Below are 12,983 nucleotides of genomic sequence, written 5' to 3'. Positions count from 1 at the left end.
GTGATGTACTCCGTGATGGGGAATGTACCACACTTTTCCATCATCTTGTTCCAGCTGTTCTGTGGGTACCATCTCAGCATAACCTTGATCCAACATGTCACTGAGAAATGAAGTGTACTCCTCCTTGTACTTGATATCTTTCTCAAATTTCCTCTTCAGGCCTTGAAGCCGCTGCTTTGCCACACGGCGATTGTTTGGTAACGCAGGATCATCTTCTCTGAAAGGTAAATCAATGCAATAATGTCCACTTTTCAGTTCTGTTGTACTTTGCACAATTTTCATGAATTTAATGTCTTCTCTTGACATTTCCAACCGTTCCACTGATGTCTTTTCACTGAAATCATGGTTATATTGACTGATGAGCATCTCTTCCAGATGTTCCACAGAGATACGATTTGTCGTGATGACGGAACAGCCCGTCTTGACTCCACTGCTCTTTCCACTGCGTAGTGGTCCATTAATCACCCAGCCAACTCTGGTTCTGACTGCGTATGGTCCTTCACTCTGGCTGTTAATCAGCTCCCAGGGTTCCATCACTTTAGGAGCGTCTGTCCCAATGAGCAGATCCACCTCTGCATCCAGATGGTGAAGTTTTATGTTCCTCAGATAAGACCATTTCGCAATATCTTCTTGCTGTGGAATGTTCAGTCTTGATACTGGCATAGTCTCTTGAGTCATAACATTTGGTAACTCAATAAAATCGTCCACGTCCATGCCAGAAACTTCCACACCAGACAACACAGTGGTGCTCACAATTTTCTTCTGTGCCATGGTTCTCAGTAAAATTTTAGCTGGTTTGCCACTCAGGCCCAGTCTCCTTGCCAGACTGACAGTGCAAAATGTACCTGAACTCCCAGGATCCAAAAAAGCATAAGTTTGCACAACCTCATTGCTCATCTGACATTTCACCTTTACTGCAACAATGGAGAAGACAGCATCATCCTCATCACCGGCCCCTATAGCTCCACATGTCTGAGAAGATCCATGTGAAACACTCAGCGGAGAGCTCACAGCTTGTGTGTCCTTTAAGGATGTACCTTTATCCTTTTCCTGAATGTGAAGGACTGATGGATGCTTCTGGTTACACATGATACAGACCAAACGACTCCTGCAGTCTTTGCTTCTGTGACCAACTCTCAGGCAACCAAAACAAATTCCATTTTCCTGTATGAAACTTATCTTGTCCCGATGCATCTTTAACTTGAACTGTGAGCATTTATCCAGAGAGTGACTGTTAAGTTTGCAAAATAGGCAACATTTGCTATAGTTTTGGGCAGAGGAAGACTTGATGTTACTGTCCATGTCGATCTTGTTGTTTTCCTTTACTGCGCAGACACTGGTGGCAAAAGCGCTTCCATTTCTCCTTTGCTTTGTGTGACTGGCATTGGGGGCTTTGCTGCGGCTGACAGGTGACAGATCTTGAATATTACCAAAAAATGGGTCAGAGAGGATTTTGACTTGTTTTTCCACAAATGTCACGAGGTCAGTGAACATTACTCTACATCCATTTTGCTCCTGCAGATCACATGCAACGCTCCTCCACTTCTCCCGTAGCTTGTAAGGAAGCTTCATCACAATGATTATGAGATTGGAGGGCATATCCAACTCCTTCATGTACATTATCTGCTGTGTTAAGTTGGAGCAACCTCGAAGAAACAGGGAAAAAGATTGCAGTGCTGGTACATCCTCTGTTTTAATGGGGGGCCAATTCAGAATTTTTTCCATGTAAGCAGAAGCGATTTTATGTTCATTGCCAAAATGCTCCATCAGCAGGAATTTGGCCCTCTGATAACCCACGCTTGGGGGCAAATGCTGACAGCTCCTGATAAGGTCTCTTGGCTGTCCCCTGGTGTACTGTTCCAAAAATGACAAGCAATCACTGGCATTGTTAGTTTTTCCTTCTACACAGTTTTCAAAAGATCTCATGAAGGAATTAAACTGAAGAGGGTCACCATCAAACACAGGAATATTTCTCACAGGCAAAGCAGATGTTAAATTTTGCTGAACCAACAGTGCAGTGATATCATTTTGCCTTTGCATAATGTCCATAATATCATTGCAGGGGTTATTGTTGTGGGGTAGATTCAAAGAGTTTGGAAACATTTGTGTTGTTTGAGTTTGACTTATTACTGGGCCAGTGTCTTGTGTCGTTGCTGCTGGTCCAGGCCTGACATTCACTTGGGTGTTGGTTGTGAGTGATGGCCTGACGTCAGTTTGCGTTGTTGTTGCATCTACAGGTCTGACAGTGACAGCCCGAGCTATGGGAGCTTTACTTTGACTGTTATTTGCAGCATCCTTTTGTGGAACAAAATCATCTGCGTGAAGATTCAGCGGACGTGTTCCTGGAGCACCAGTCCAGTTGCTGTCGTAATATGAATTCAGTGCGTCCGATCCTTTAGAGCCACATTTTGAATTGATTTCCAACGCATTCAGCTTTGCATGAGCGGCAGCAAGTTCGGTTTCCAAAGTGAACAGTTCTTTCTCCTTTCTGAGTTCTTCCTCTTTGGCTTCCAACGCGTGTTTCCTTTCTAATGCAGCCATACGCTCCATAAGTGCTGCTTTGTCTGCTTGTGCCTTTATTCTTGCAGATGACGTAGATGAGGCCTTAGATGACTTAGAATGTGCTCTGGAACGCTTTTCCTCTTGACATGAAACATTTGAAACGCTGTCTTCGGGATTAATCTCATCAGAAGCCACACTCGAGTTACCAGAAGGTTCTGCAGCATCATTTGATTGCACATATGGATAACCAGCATCAGATAACCAACATTTTACTTTTTCAATGAAATTTGAAAACTCAAAACCTTTTGCATGAAAATATGTATTTTGCCGTTCAACTTCATCCTCTGGCAAATTCAGATTCAGAATGGCTTCATGCATATCTTTAGCTTCCTCAAAGCATGTAATGCATTTAGTCAGCTGGGCTTGCACCGACGTCACATTATCAATGGATAACATCAAATCACACATTTTATCCATGCTCCTTTTAACCTGCTTGCATTTCAAAGACGTTTTTTCTTGGCATGTCTTTAAATAAAATGTCAGACCCTTTAGTGTAAACTTTACACTCCTTTTTGAGAGCACAGACGCAGAGTCATTTGCTTTAGCTGCAGCCTCTGACATTTTTCACATCAAATCCTTTTCAATCCTTGGATTTCCACACTTTGGCTTGCAGTACTCACACAAGGATATCTTTTATGGCACGCGGCTCCGCATCAGAGCTTTATGAATGAAAAGAGGCGTGGCTTACCATGCGATAGTAGTATTGCGCAGCACACGCGGGTCGTCCAAACTTCCAAAGCTCCCAATAAACATCCAGTGCAAAGAAACGACAATCCAAACACTCCAATAGTGAAGCCATTTTCCAATACAGCCTGTTTGTATTCCTTTGCTCACCGATGCTGTTTGAGTAGTTTCGTGAGATGTCCGTCGGCCATTGACTCTCCAAACGAAAAGCGTTTTCCAGCCCAATAATCCTCTTTCATAGATCATCCAATATCCAAGGTTCCAGAGATTCCATCCGCCAAATCTTCACTTTAGGGTGGGTTTTTTACTTATTGTAGTGGCTATTTGTCCTCCAGGTGAATTATAACAAAGTAAATAAATAAATCAAAATATTCAACTCAAAGTATCAAACTATAATAATCAAACGGCCACTGAGACACCTAGGGAGTGGATTTACGCAGGATACAGAAAGTCCATTGTCCAGGCAAAAAATAAAGTTTCCAATGGTTTATTTTCCTGGCAAACAAACGAGCAAAGATCTTTGATGCCTCTCTTGCCCTGGTAAAAAACCATCTGCCCTCCCAGATGCCTGGCTCACCTGTGTCTGCCAACCCATATAAGTAATCTCACCTGGTGCGCTCCAGCTACCCAGTACTTTCAAAATAAAACATGGTTAAGTAACAAAATAAACTTAATCAATACTAAATATCATAAACAAATTAAAAGTGTATTCCCAAAACTAGACCACAAAAACTAACTAAATAATAAATGAATTAAATAATACAAAAGTGACAAATGGCTCCTACAGTGACCAAACTGCTTTCCATTAAAATCCACATTAAAACAAAACAATTTAAAAACAACATAATAAAACCATTAAAATTAAATTAAGAATATTTCACATCAATACTATGTATTAAATGCCAGTCTAAATAACCAGGTTATTTAGACTGGCATAAATAAATAAAAATGGCATAAATTTCGCCAAAATTACACGATTAATTCAAAATGGCCGACTTCCTGTTCAGTTTCGGCCATGGCGCCAAGAGACTTTTTTTTAAGTTGCGACATGATACAAGTGTGTACCGATTTTCGTGCATCTACGTCAAACCGTATCGTGGGGCTTGAGGCACAAAGTTTTCTAGGGGGCGCTGGTGAGCCATTAGGTCACGCCCCTTTTTGACACTATTAGAATACGTAATTTTTCGCCACATGGGACGTGCGTGCCAAGTTTCACAACTTTTCGAGTAAGTTATGCGCCTCAAAAATGCAATTGTTTTCGGATAAAATAATAAGTCTTAATATTATTGCTTACGATGCACCCCTCCAAAATAAAACCACCACATACACTAAACGATCTGGCGAGTTGTCAAGCCAGAGATAATTCATTACCAAAAAAAAGGTTTACATTGTCCAGTGTCCAATATATTCTAAGGAACATATATGTCTGGATAATTATTTATAGGTTGCATTTACGCAGCATAAAATTAATTAATTTACTGATTGCCTTGTCAAATAAAAGGTATAATAAAAAAACAACATGCTTTTTTTTGGAGCCAGCAATAATTTTCCGGGTTGTCTCACAAAAACACGGGGGTGCTGAAATTCAAAGAAGAAATGTGTGACCCTGGGGACACTAAAAGCCGTTTTATGTTGTTCTATGTTGAAATAATATCATCTAAAGTTATAGAAAATATAATATCTTAACAGTTCACACAACTACCTAATATTAAAAGTAATTAAAATAGCATATAAGCCACTTGGTTTCCTGTTTTGTATGGATTACTGTGTAGGAACTCCATTACCCAGCATGCCCTAGGTGCTTAGCACATGCGCAGTAGCTTCAGCAGCACGCCGGCTCAAAGCGTCAGTTGTTGTTGCCATGGCAGCCAGATAAACGTCTTGATGAGACCAGCTACACGCCTCGTGTGCTATATACATATATATTAAGACAGACAACACATGGTGTCAGAATGGGCCGCGCGTAATTATAAGAAGAAGTTTTTACCGCGAGAGAGCCACGGAAGAGGAGTAAGTTTAAAAAAAAAAAAAAAAAAAAAAAAAAAGTTGCTCGACGTGAGGTAAGCAGACACACAAATATTGTGAAATTTCAATATTTCTTGCTATGAATATGATAAAATCTGCTTTTCATGGCGAAACTATCTTAAAATATTACATTTTTATTATTTATTATTTTATTACATATTTAGACCGAGAATCAAAGAAATGGCAGCAATTTTATTTTTCCTCCACAGCCGAAAGCTTGAAAGTCACGTGACAGAAACGAAACCTAAGAAACCATTAAAATGAATGGGCCACGGAAAACGTTCTCATCTCACGTTTTAGGAGGGCAAATCGTAAACATTGCCACGTTTTGCATTGTGGACCAACGTAACCTGTACCACGTTTTCCTGTGAGACTGGGTTGGTCGTGAAGATCATAAACGGCATCCGCTCCAAAGCGAAACAGCACAGGACATTTAAGGTGCTATTGGAGGAGCTGGAAGCTGAATATGGGGACCTGTTACTGCACACAGAAATCCCATGGCTAAGCAGAGGACGGATTTTACAACGCTTTTTGTCGCTTTTGGGTGAAATCAAAGAGTTCATGCAGTCTAAAGGTGAAGACACGTCCCTGCTGGAGGACACTGAGTGGATACTTGACCTTGCATTTTTAACTGACATCACTGGGAAACTAAACCATTTGAACTGTGAGCTGCAGGGCAAAGATAAGACTGTTGCTGACATGATAAGTTCTGTCAATGCATTTAAAGCTAAGATGAGCATTTTCTCCATGCATTTACAGAGGAAAAAAGCGCTGCACTTTCCTTCTGTGCAGTCAGTGCTGAAAGACAATGCTTCTGCATCTGAGTCTTTTGACAAAGCTGCAGAAAAGTACTCTCAAGTCATAAACAGACTCGGGCAAGAGTTTGAGAACAGGTTTTGTGACTTTGATCAGCTCGAGCCATGTGTGTCATTCATTTCCAATCCATTCATGCAAGTGGATACGACATGCATTGCTGAGCAACTAAGTGCAACATTCAGCTTGGATGTTGGACAGGTGGAGATTGAAATTGTAACATTGCAAAATGACCTCCATCTCAAAGCCAACCAGGCTGCACCAAACTTCTGGTGCCTTGCAGACACTGAAAAGTACAGTGGTGTATGCACAGCAGCCATGAAGGTTGCCAGCATGTTTGGTTCAACATATCTGTTTGAATTTTCTGACATGAACTTCATTAAAAACAAACACAGAACACGCCTCACTGATGCATATCTGCATGAGTCACTCAGAGTTGCAGTGTCAACTTATGTCCCAGATTACAGTACACTGGTGAAGAGCATGCAATGCCAGGTTTCCCAACAGTCCGGTCAGCTCGAGACAATTGTCTCCAGCTGACCGTGGCATGCCGTGGCAATTATAGCCATTATTGTGAGTCCAAATCCCATGCAGTATATATCTAAATTGAGTATTCCAAAACGAATAATGCAAACTACAGATCACGTCATTGGCCCCCCAGAATACAGCTTTGCCACCGAGGTGGCAAAGCGCTCTCTGCTCTGTGCGCTCTGTGCGCTCTGAATTTGGGCACACCATAGGTCTGGGTAATGTACTCGCAAATATCCAGTGTAACAGTCTTTGTGAGGAAATATCTATTCTTTGTCTTTGCCACCTCCAAAACAGACAAACAGTTGTTGCGTCTCTCTCATGGAAGGTGCGCTCCTAAACCCGAATCGCGCAAACCCGAAGCGCGCACATGATGAGATGAGGTATCTCCTCCACCTCCATTTGCACAAATTGGATTAAACCAAAACAAACTAAGCAAAGGTAATTCATTTGGTAGATATAGTCCAGTTACTACAGAATAGCCTACAGTTCAGTTGGCCTAACGTTACACTCCCCGAAAAAGTGTGGGGTCTCACACATACACAGCATTAATTATGCAGGGCAGGCTGCCAGAGTGCGGATGTGTTTTATTATAATTTACACATTCACCGGCTAGTTTGCAAAATAGCCGTTTTTCTACATTAAAGGAGCTTGCGGCTGAATTTTAAGAAATGAGACTCTCTAGCGCCACCCTTCACCACGACGGCCGTTGGGGGTACTGCAGTCAACAGTGAAGCACGGGAGAACGAGAGAACGTGCATGCAGCGTCATGTGACGTCACATCTGCAGCCCAGCGCGGGAAAATCGGGACCGAATTGCAGCACATTTTGCAAATAAAAAAAACAGCCTCAAGCTCCTTTAACCGTAACATATATATACATACCAACAACCATTATTCATTGCATTATTACATTTGTGGGAAGTTATTACAACATTGAAAGTTGAAGATTTTCACTTACCCACAAACGTAATAAATCTCTACAAACGTAATAGTTATTACATTTGTGGGAAATCGCGTGTTACGTTTGTAGTAGGCAGGGACTATTACGTTTGTGGGAAATGTATTACATTTGCAGGATTATTACATTAAAAGCTGCATATTTTTATTACGTTTGTGGTTTATTACGTTTGCGGGCATTATTACATTGGCGGGCGTTACAAGCCTGCTTACTGTGCTGTCTTCCATAATATTTGTAAATATATATAATATAAACTCCTAAGTATGTGTTTGTGTGAGTGTGTATATATAAATATATTGTTTTTTTTCTTGGTCTACTTATCATTGAATATACGAGGGGGTGCTTTTCACGGCAGGGGTGCTGAATACGGCACAACAATTTGCCTCTTCCACTAATATCTCTAACTCCAACTCGTCAAATTTCATTTTGCGACTCTCCATGGCGCAAAGTTTGCGATCGCAAACCGTAAGACACGCAACACCTCATTTAAATACTGCAGTTTGCACCTGTTATCAATTGCGCACGCAATCTTAGTTGATCACCCGCAAAACACACAACAACAGCACGCGCAAACTTTTTCAGTGCACACGCAATTTAGTACTCTTTATTTAGGATCTTAATAAATCGGGCCCTTATTGTGCAATACGGAGTTAGCAGTAATACATTTTTAGAGTACCAACAAATTAAGGCCATAATAAATAAAACATATAAAATTAGCCAATTAGACTTACAACTTCCTGCTAGGATAATAGATTTATTGAATCTAAGCACTTTAAAGTTGTTATCAAAACTCTACAGGTTAGTGTCTAAACTGGACAATTCACTCTCTCCCGATCTCCAAGTGTGAGGCGGATCTCTCTCTTAACACCGACCAGTTTTCTTTGTCACAAATATCCGGGGATCGGGCCTCCCCTGTTTTTATGGCATTAATCACAAGCACTCAACACCAGGGTCAGGAGGGGGTCCCACATCACCCGGGTTCCCTCACTGGCCTGGGATAGGTGGGTCGGGATACCCGGGCCTGGCGGGGCTCGCTGTGCAGCCTGGGGTGTCTTCTGGCGGTGCTGGACCCCCCCGGGGAGGGGGAAACGGTGCTGGACCCCCCGGGGAGGGGGAAACGGTGCTGGACCCCCCCGGAGAGGGGGAAACGGTGCTGGACCCCCCCGGGGAGGGGGAAACGGTGCTGGACCCCCCGGGGAGGGGGAAACGGTGCTGGACCCCCCCGGAGAGGGGGAAACGGTGCTGGACCCCCCCGGAGAGGGGGAAACGGTGCTGGACCCCCCCGGGGAGGGGGAAACGGTGCGTGATTGTGCGTCTGTGTCGGTGAGAATGCGGTATGGAAGGGTCCTGCCATGGAGGATTTGGGCCTCCATTGGCCAGTGTTTTATCTCCTCTGGTGCTGCAGGTGACATACTGGCTGAAGGTTGGCAGTGTGGATGAAGGAGAGGCTGAAGGTTGGCAATGTGGATGAAGGAGAGGCATGATTAAAGTCCCCGGTAATTAGGAGGAGGGCATGTGTGTGCTGTGTTTGCAGCCTGCTTACACTGCTGTGCAGGACATCACGGGCTGCGTCGGCATTAGCAGAGGGGGGGACGCATACAGCTATCGCGATAACGATCTAAAATACTACCTGCAGTGTGAATGCAGACTTTGACACGTCTGTAATGCTGCTGATCCATATGAATGGGGTTATAACTGGAACCCTGAACTATTGACCTGATGCTGCCGTATTTTCCTGGGACTCGTGTGACCTGACAGATGTGTTTGAAAGTATGTCTGAACTAAACCATCTCCATAAACACCACTCTGGTGGTTATAGCATTCAGCAGCTTCGTTCAACTTGTCCCTTCAGCAGTCACCACAGCGCATCCTCCACATTCACATCTAACTGTTTGTGTAGGTCTTTATGACGGATTCCCGTCTTCACACGGCCTCCCCGCTTGTGCTGAATGGTTGAGGCAGAGTGGATTCAGAGTGGATTCAGTGTGAGGTTTCGCGTGTGCCACCTTCTCAAACCAAAGTTACACCAATATAAACTTTGTTTGTTTTGTTTGTTTTAGCTGTTTTCTTCATCCACGTGCTGCAACAAGGACCTGCAGGATTAAAGCAGAAGATTTTAGGAATCTGCTGTTGATTTCCAGTTGATCTCCAGCTGAACTCCAGTTGAAATTCTCCAGGTGCTTCAGCATCAACATCAGGATGGCAGCGGCGGCTGAACCAGGTGAGCACATGAACCAGGTAAGCACATGAACAGCAGTTGTTGGAAGTCCGCGTCTAACCCTTCGGAGACGATGCCCTCAGGTCTCCGACTCCACCCAACTGTGGTGTTGTGCCACAAAGGGGATGCTGGTTCAGTTGTTAAAAAGTTAGTTTCTATAATTATTAATAATTAATAAAGAAGATTATTTATCAAAAAAAATATCAAAATGGATCAATCAAAACAAGGCACCACCGGACTTTCCAGGAAAATAATAACTATCAGCAAAATCGGTCTCAAAGCAGCTGTTATTCCATACGTGCCAGCCTGTTGCCAGGGGGGGCGTTACAAAAATAACTGTCAATTAAAATTCAATTCAATTTTATTTATATAGCGTCTATTACAACAGAAGTTGTTTCTAGGATCATGTTCGAAACGTGCATGGATTTCAACGCGAATCAGTGCGTGTATTGTAATTCTTGCGTACGCAAAAAAAATTCAGATGTCAAAACTGTGCGTTCGCCCAAATCCACGCAGGTTCCTTTGAACATCACAAATCAGCGTGGATTTGAGCGCACATACTGGAACACAACACTCCGCCCTGTCTCCTCCCTCAAATACATACATTTGAATATGATAATGAAGATTATTATTCATTAAAAACTGCTCATCCTAACAAGGAACTTTCAAAAACAAGTAAAACAAATTAAAAATTAAAGCTGCAAGCAGCAATGAACGGTCCTCCACCCTGGTGCAGGTTCAGGCTGCAGTGGAAGCGCTTGTATGACTTCATGTAGATTCTTCAGAACTGGACATTTAGTGGATGAAATACCCACGACTCTCTATATCAAACCATTCAAAAGTTATAACAGAAAATAGGGACAACCATTCAGGGGCGGGGCTAATTCAGGCCAATTATGGTCAAGGACTCAATACCGAGTCCGATGACACCACCCACGGCTCTCTATGTCAAACCATTCAAAAGTTATGGCAGAAAGTAGAAACTATCAGATATCGACCAAACAGAAGAAGGGGCGGGGCTAATTTGCACCAATTAAGGTGAAAGAGTCAAAACTGAGTCCGATGACACCACCCACGATTCTGTATGTCAAACCATTCAAAAGTTATGGCAAAAAGTAGGAACTACCAAATATGGTCCAATCAGATGAAGGGGGGGTGCGCTTTTTGGCGTCTAGCGTCGCCACGGTAACACTTTTGAATGAGAAAAGTAATGCGCGTCGTCGCAGGATGGAGACGCACATTTTGATGTATAACACACCTGGGTGTACGTTACGGTTCGGGCCGTATTAACTGCCGAAGGAATCGCATAAATCGCGCCAAAATTAATTCAATTCAATTCAATTCAATTCAATTCAATTCAATTTTATTTGTATAGCGTCTAATACAACAGATATTGTCTCTAGACGCTTTCCAGAGATCCAGAACATGAACATGAACATAAACATGAACATAAACATAAACCCCCGAGCAGTTATTACATAAACAATGGCAGGTAAAAACTCCCCTAGTGGGAGAAAAGCCTTAAGCCAAACAGTGGCAAGAAAAAACACAGGCCAGAACGCAGCTCCCGAGGCTCCGGCCTGCAAACATGCACAAAAGAGAAAAAAGGGGGGCCGGCACAAGAAACTACAGGAACGATGGACAAAAATGATAGCTATGAGATATTTATAATAAATAAAAATGGTAATGGAGAAGAGAGGAAGGGAAAAGGAGAGGAGAAGAAGGGTGAGAGGCACCGCCCAGTGGATCATGTCGGTGCCCCCCTGCAGCATAGGCCTATAGCAGCATATCTACCACCAACCTGCAGCATATCTACCACCAAGCTATATTTGAGACTAACTATAATAGTCTTGTTCTATAGCTGCAACTATGACTACTGACTCTAACACACTAAAGTTTACACTACCTAGAGATTTACCAACACCAGCTAGAGGTTTACTAAACACTAACTATAGGCTTTACTAAACAGAAATGTTTTAAGTTTAGTTTTAAAGGTGGAGGTGGTGTCAGCCTCCTTAACCCAGATTGGAAGTTGGTTCCATAGTAGTGGTGCCTGATAGCAGAACGCCCGCCCTCCAAATCTACATTTAGATACTCTAGGAACTACGAGTAAACCTGCACTCTGAGAACGGAGAGCTCTGACAGGAACATAAGGCACTATCAGGTCTTGTAAATACTGCGGAGCTAAGCCGTTTTGGGCTTTATACGCAAGTAATACAATTTTAAATTGAATTCTGAATTTTACAGGTAGCCAATGGAGCGACGCTAACACTGGAGAGACGTGGTCTCTCCTGCTAATTCCTGTCAGTACTCGTGCTGCTGCATTCTGGATCAGCTGGAGCCTATTCAGCAAATTACTTGGACATCCTGCTAACAACACATTACAGTAATCTAGTCTAGAAGATACAAACGCATGAACTAGTTTTTCTGCATCCCTCTGCGAGAGGATTTTCCTAATCTTTGCAATATTACGGAGATGGAAAAAGGCTATTTTACAAACCTGATTGACATATGGTTTAAACGACAAATCCTGATAGAAAACAACACCAAGGTTTCTCACAGTTGCACTGGAAGCCATCGCAACACCATCTAATCCCTTCCTAAGATGCTCTGGACCAAGAATGATAACCTCTGTTTTATCTGAATTTAGAAGCAAGAAATTTCTGGACATCCAGTCCTTGATGTCCCTAAGACATGCCTGAAGTTTAACTAACGGTTCTGTTTCATCCGGCTTCATAGACAAGTAGAGCTGCGTATCATCAGCATAACAATGAAAGTGTATGCCGTGATTCTGGATTATACTTCCCAACGGCTGCATGTATAAACTGAACAAGATTGGCCCTAGCACTGAACCCTGCGGAACACCATAACAGACCCTTGACTGTTCTGAAGAAACCTCATGTACATGAACAAACTGGAACCTGTCAGATAGATATGACTTAAACCAACATAGAGCTGTCCCTTTAATCCCAACAACATGCTCTAACCTGTGCAGTAAAATGCTGATCTACAGTGTCAAAAGCAGCACTGAGGTCCAGTAGAACCAGTATGGACACTAATCCCTTATCTGAGGTCCAGTAGAACCAGTATGGACACTAATCCCTTATCGGAGGTCCAGTAGAACCAGTATGGACACTAATCCCTTATCTGAGGTCCAGTAGAACCAGTATGAGGTCCAGTAGAACCAGTATGGA

General features: G+C 42.8%; 2 protein-coding genes across 4 annotated transcripts in view; both read left to right on the top strand.

Annotated features, from left to right (window-relative positions):
- LOC133457541 (protein NLRC3-like) overlaps positions 1-12,983 on the top strand; it is a 549,537-nt gene that overhangs the window by 438,185 nt on the left and 98,369 nt on the right. The gene's annotated exons all lie outside the window — the stretch shown is intronic.
- Positions 1-12,983, top strand: part of LOC133457537 (nucleoprotein TPR-like) — a 57,023-nt gene that overhangs the window by 14,437 nt on the left and 29,603 nt on the right. For 2 of the 3 annotated variants that reach the window (XM_061736896.1, XM_061736895.1), the window contains exon 2: positions 9,632-9,792. In XM_061736896.1, coding sequence (XP_061592880.1) covers positions 9,771-9,792 — 22 coding nt within the window. In that variant the 5' untranslated portion in view covers positions 9,632-9,770. Of the gene's footprint in view, positions 1-9,631; positions 9,810-12,983 lie in introns of all 3 variants that reach the window. The other variant, XM_061736897.1, reaches the window with a different exon arrangement.

The sequence above is a fragment of the Cololabis saira genome, chromosome 12, assembly GCF_033807715.1.
Source record: "Cololabis saira isolate AMF1-May2022 chromosome 12, fColSai1.1, whole genome shotgun sequence".
Taxonomy (NCBI): Eukaryota; Metazoa; Chordata; class Actinopteri; order Beloniformes; family Belonidae; genus Cololabis; species Cololabis saira.
The sequence above is the reverse complement of the archived record's forward strand: the minus strand, read 5'-3'. Positions and strand labels throughout refer to the sequence as shown.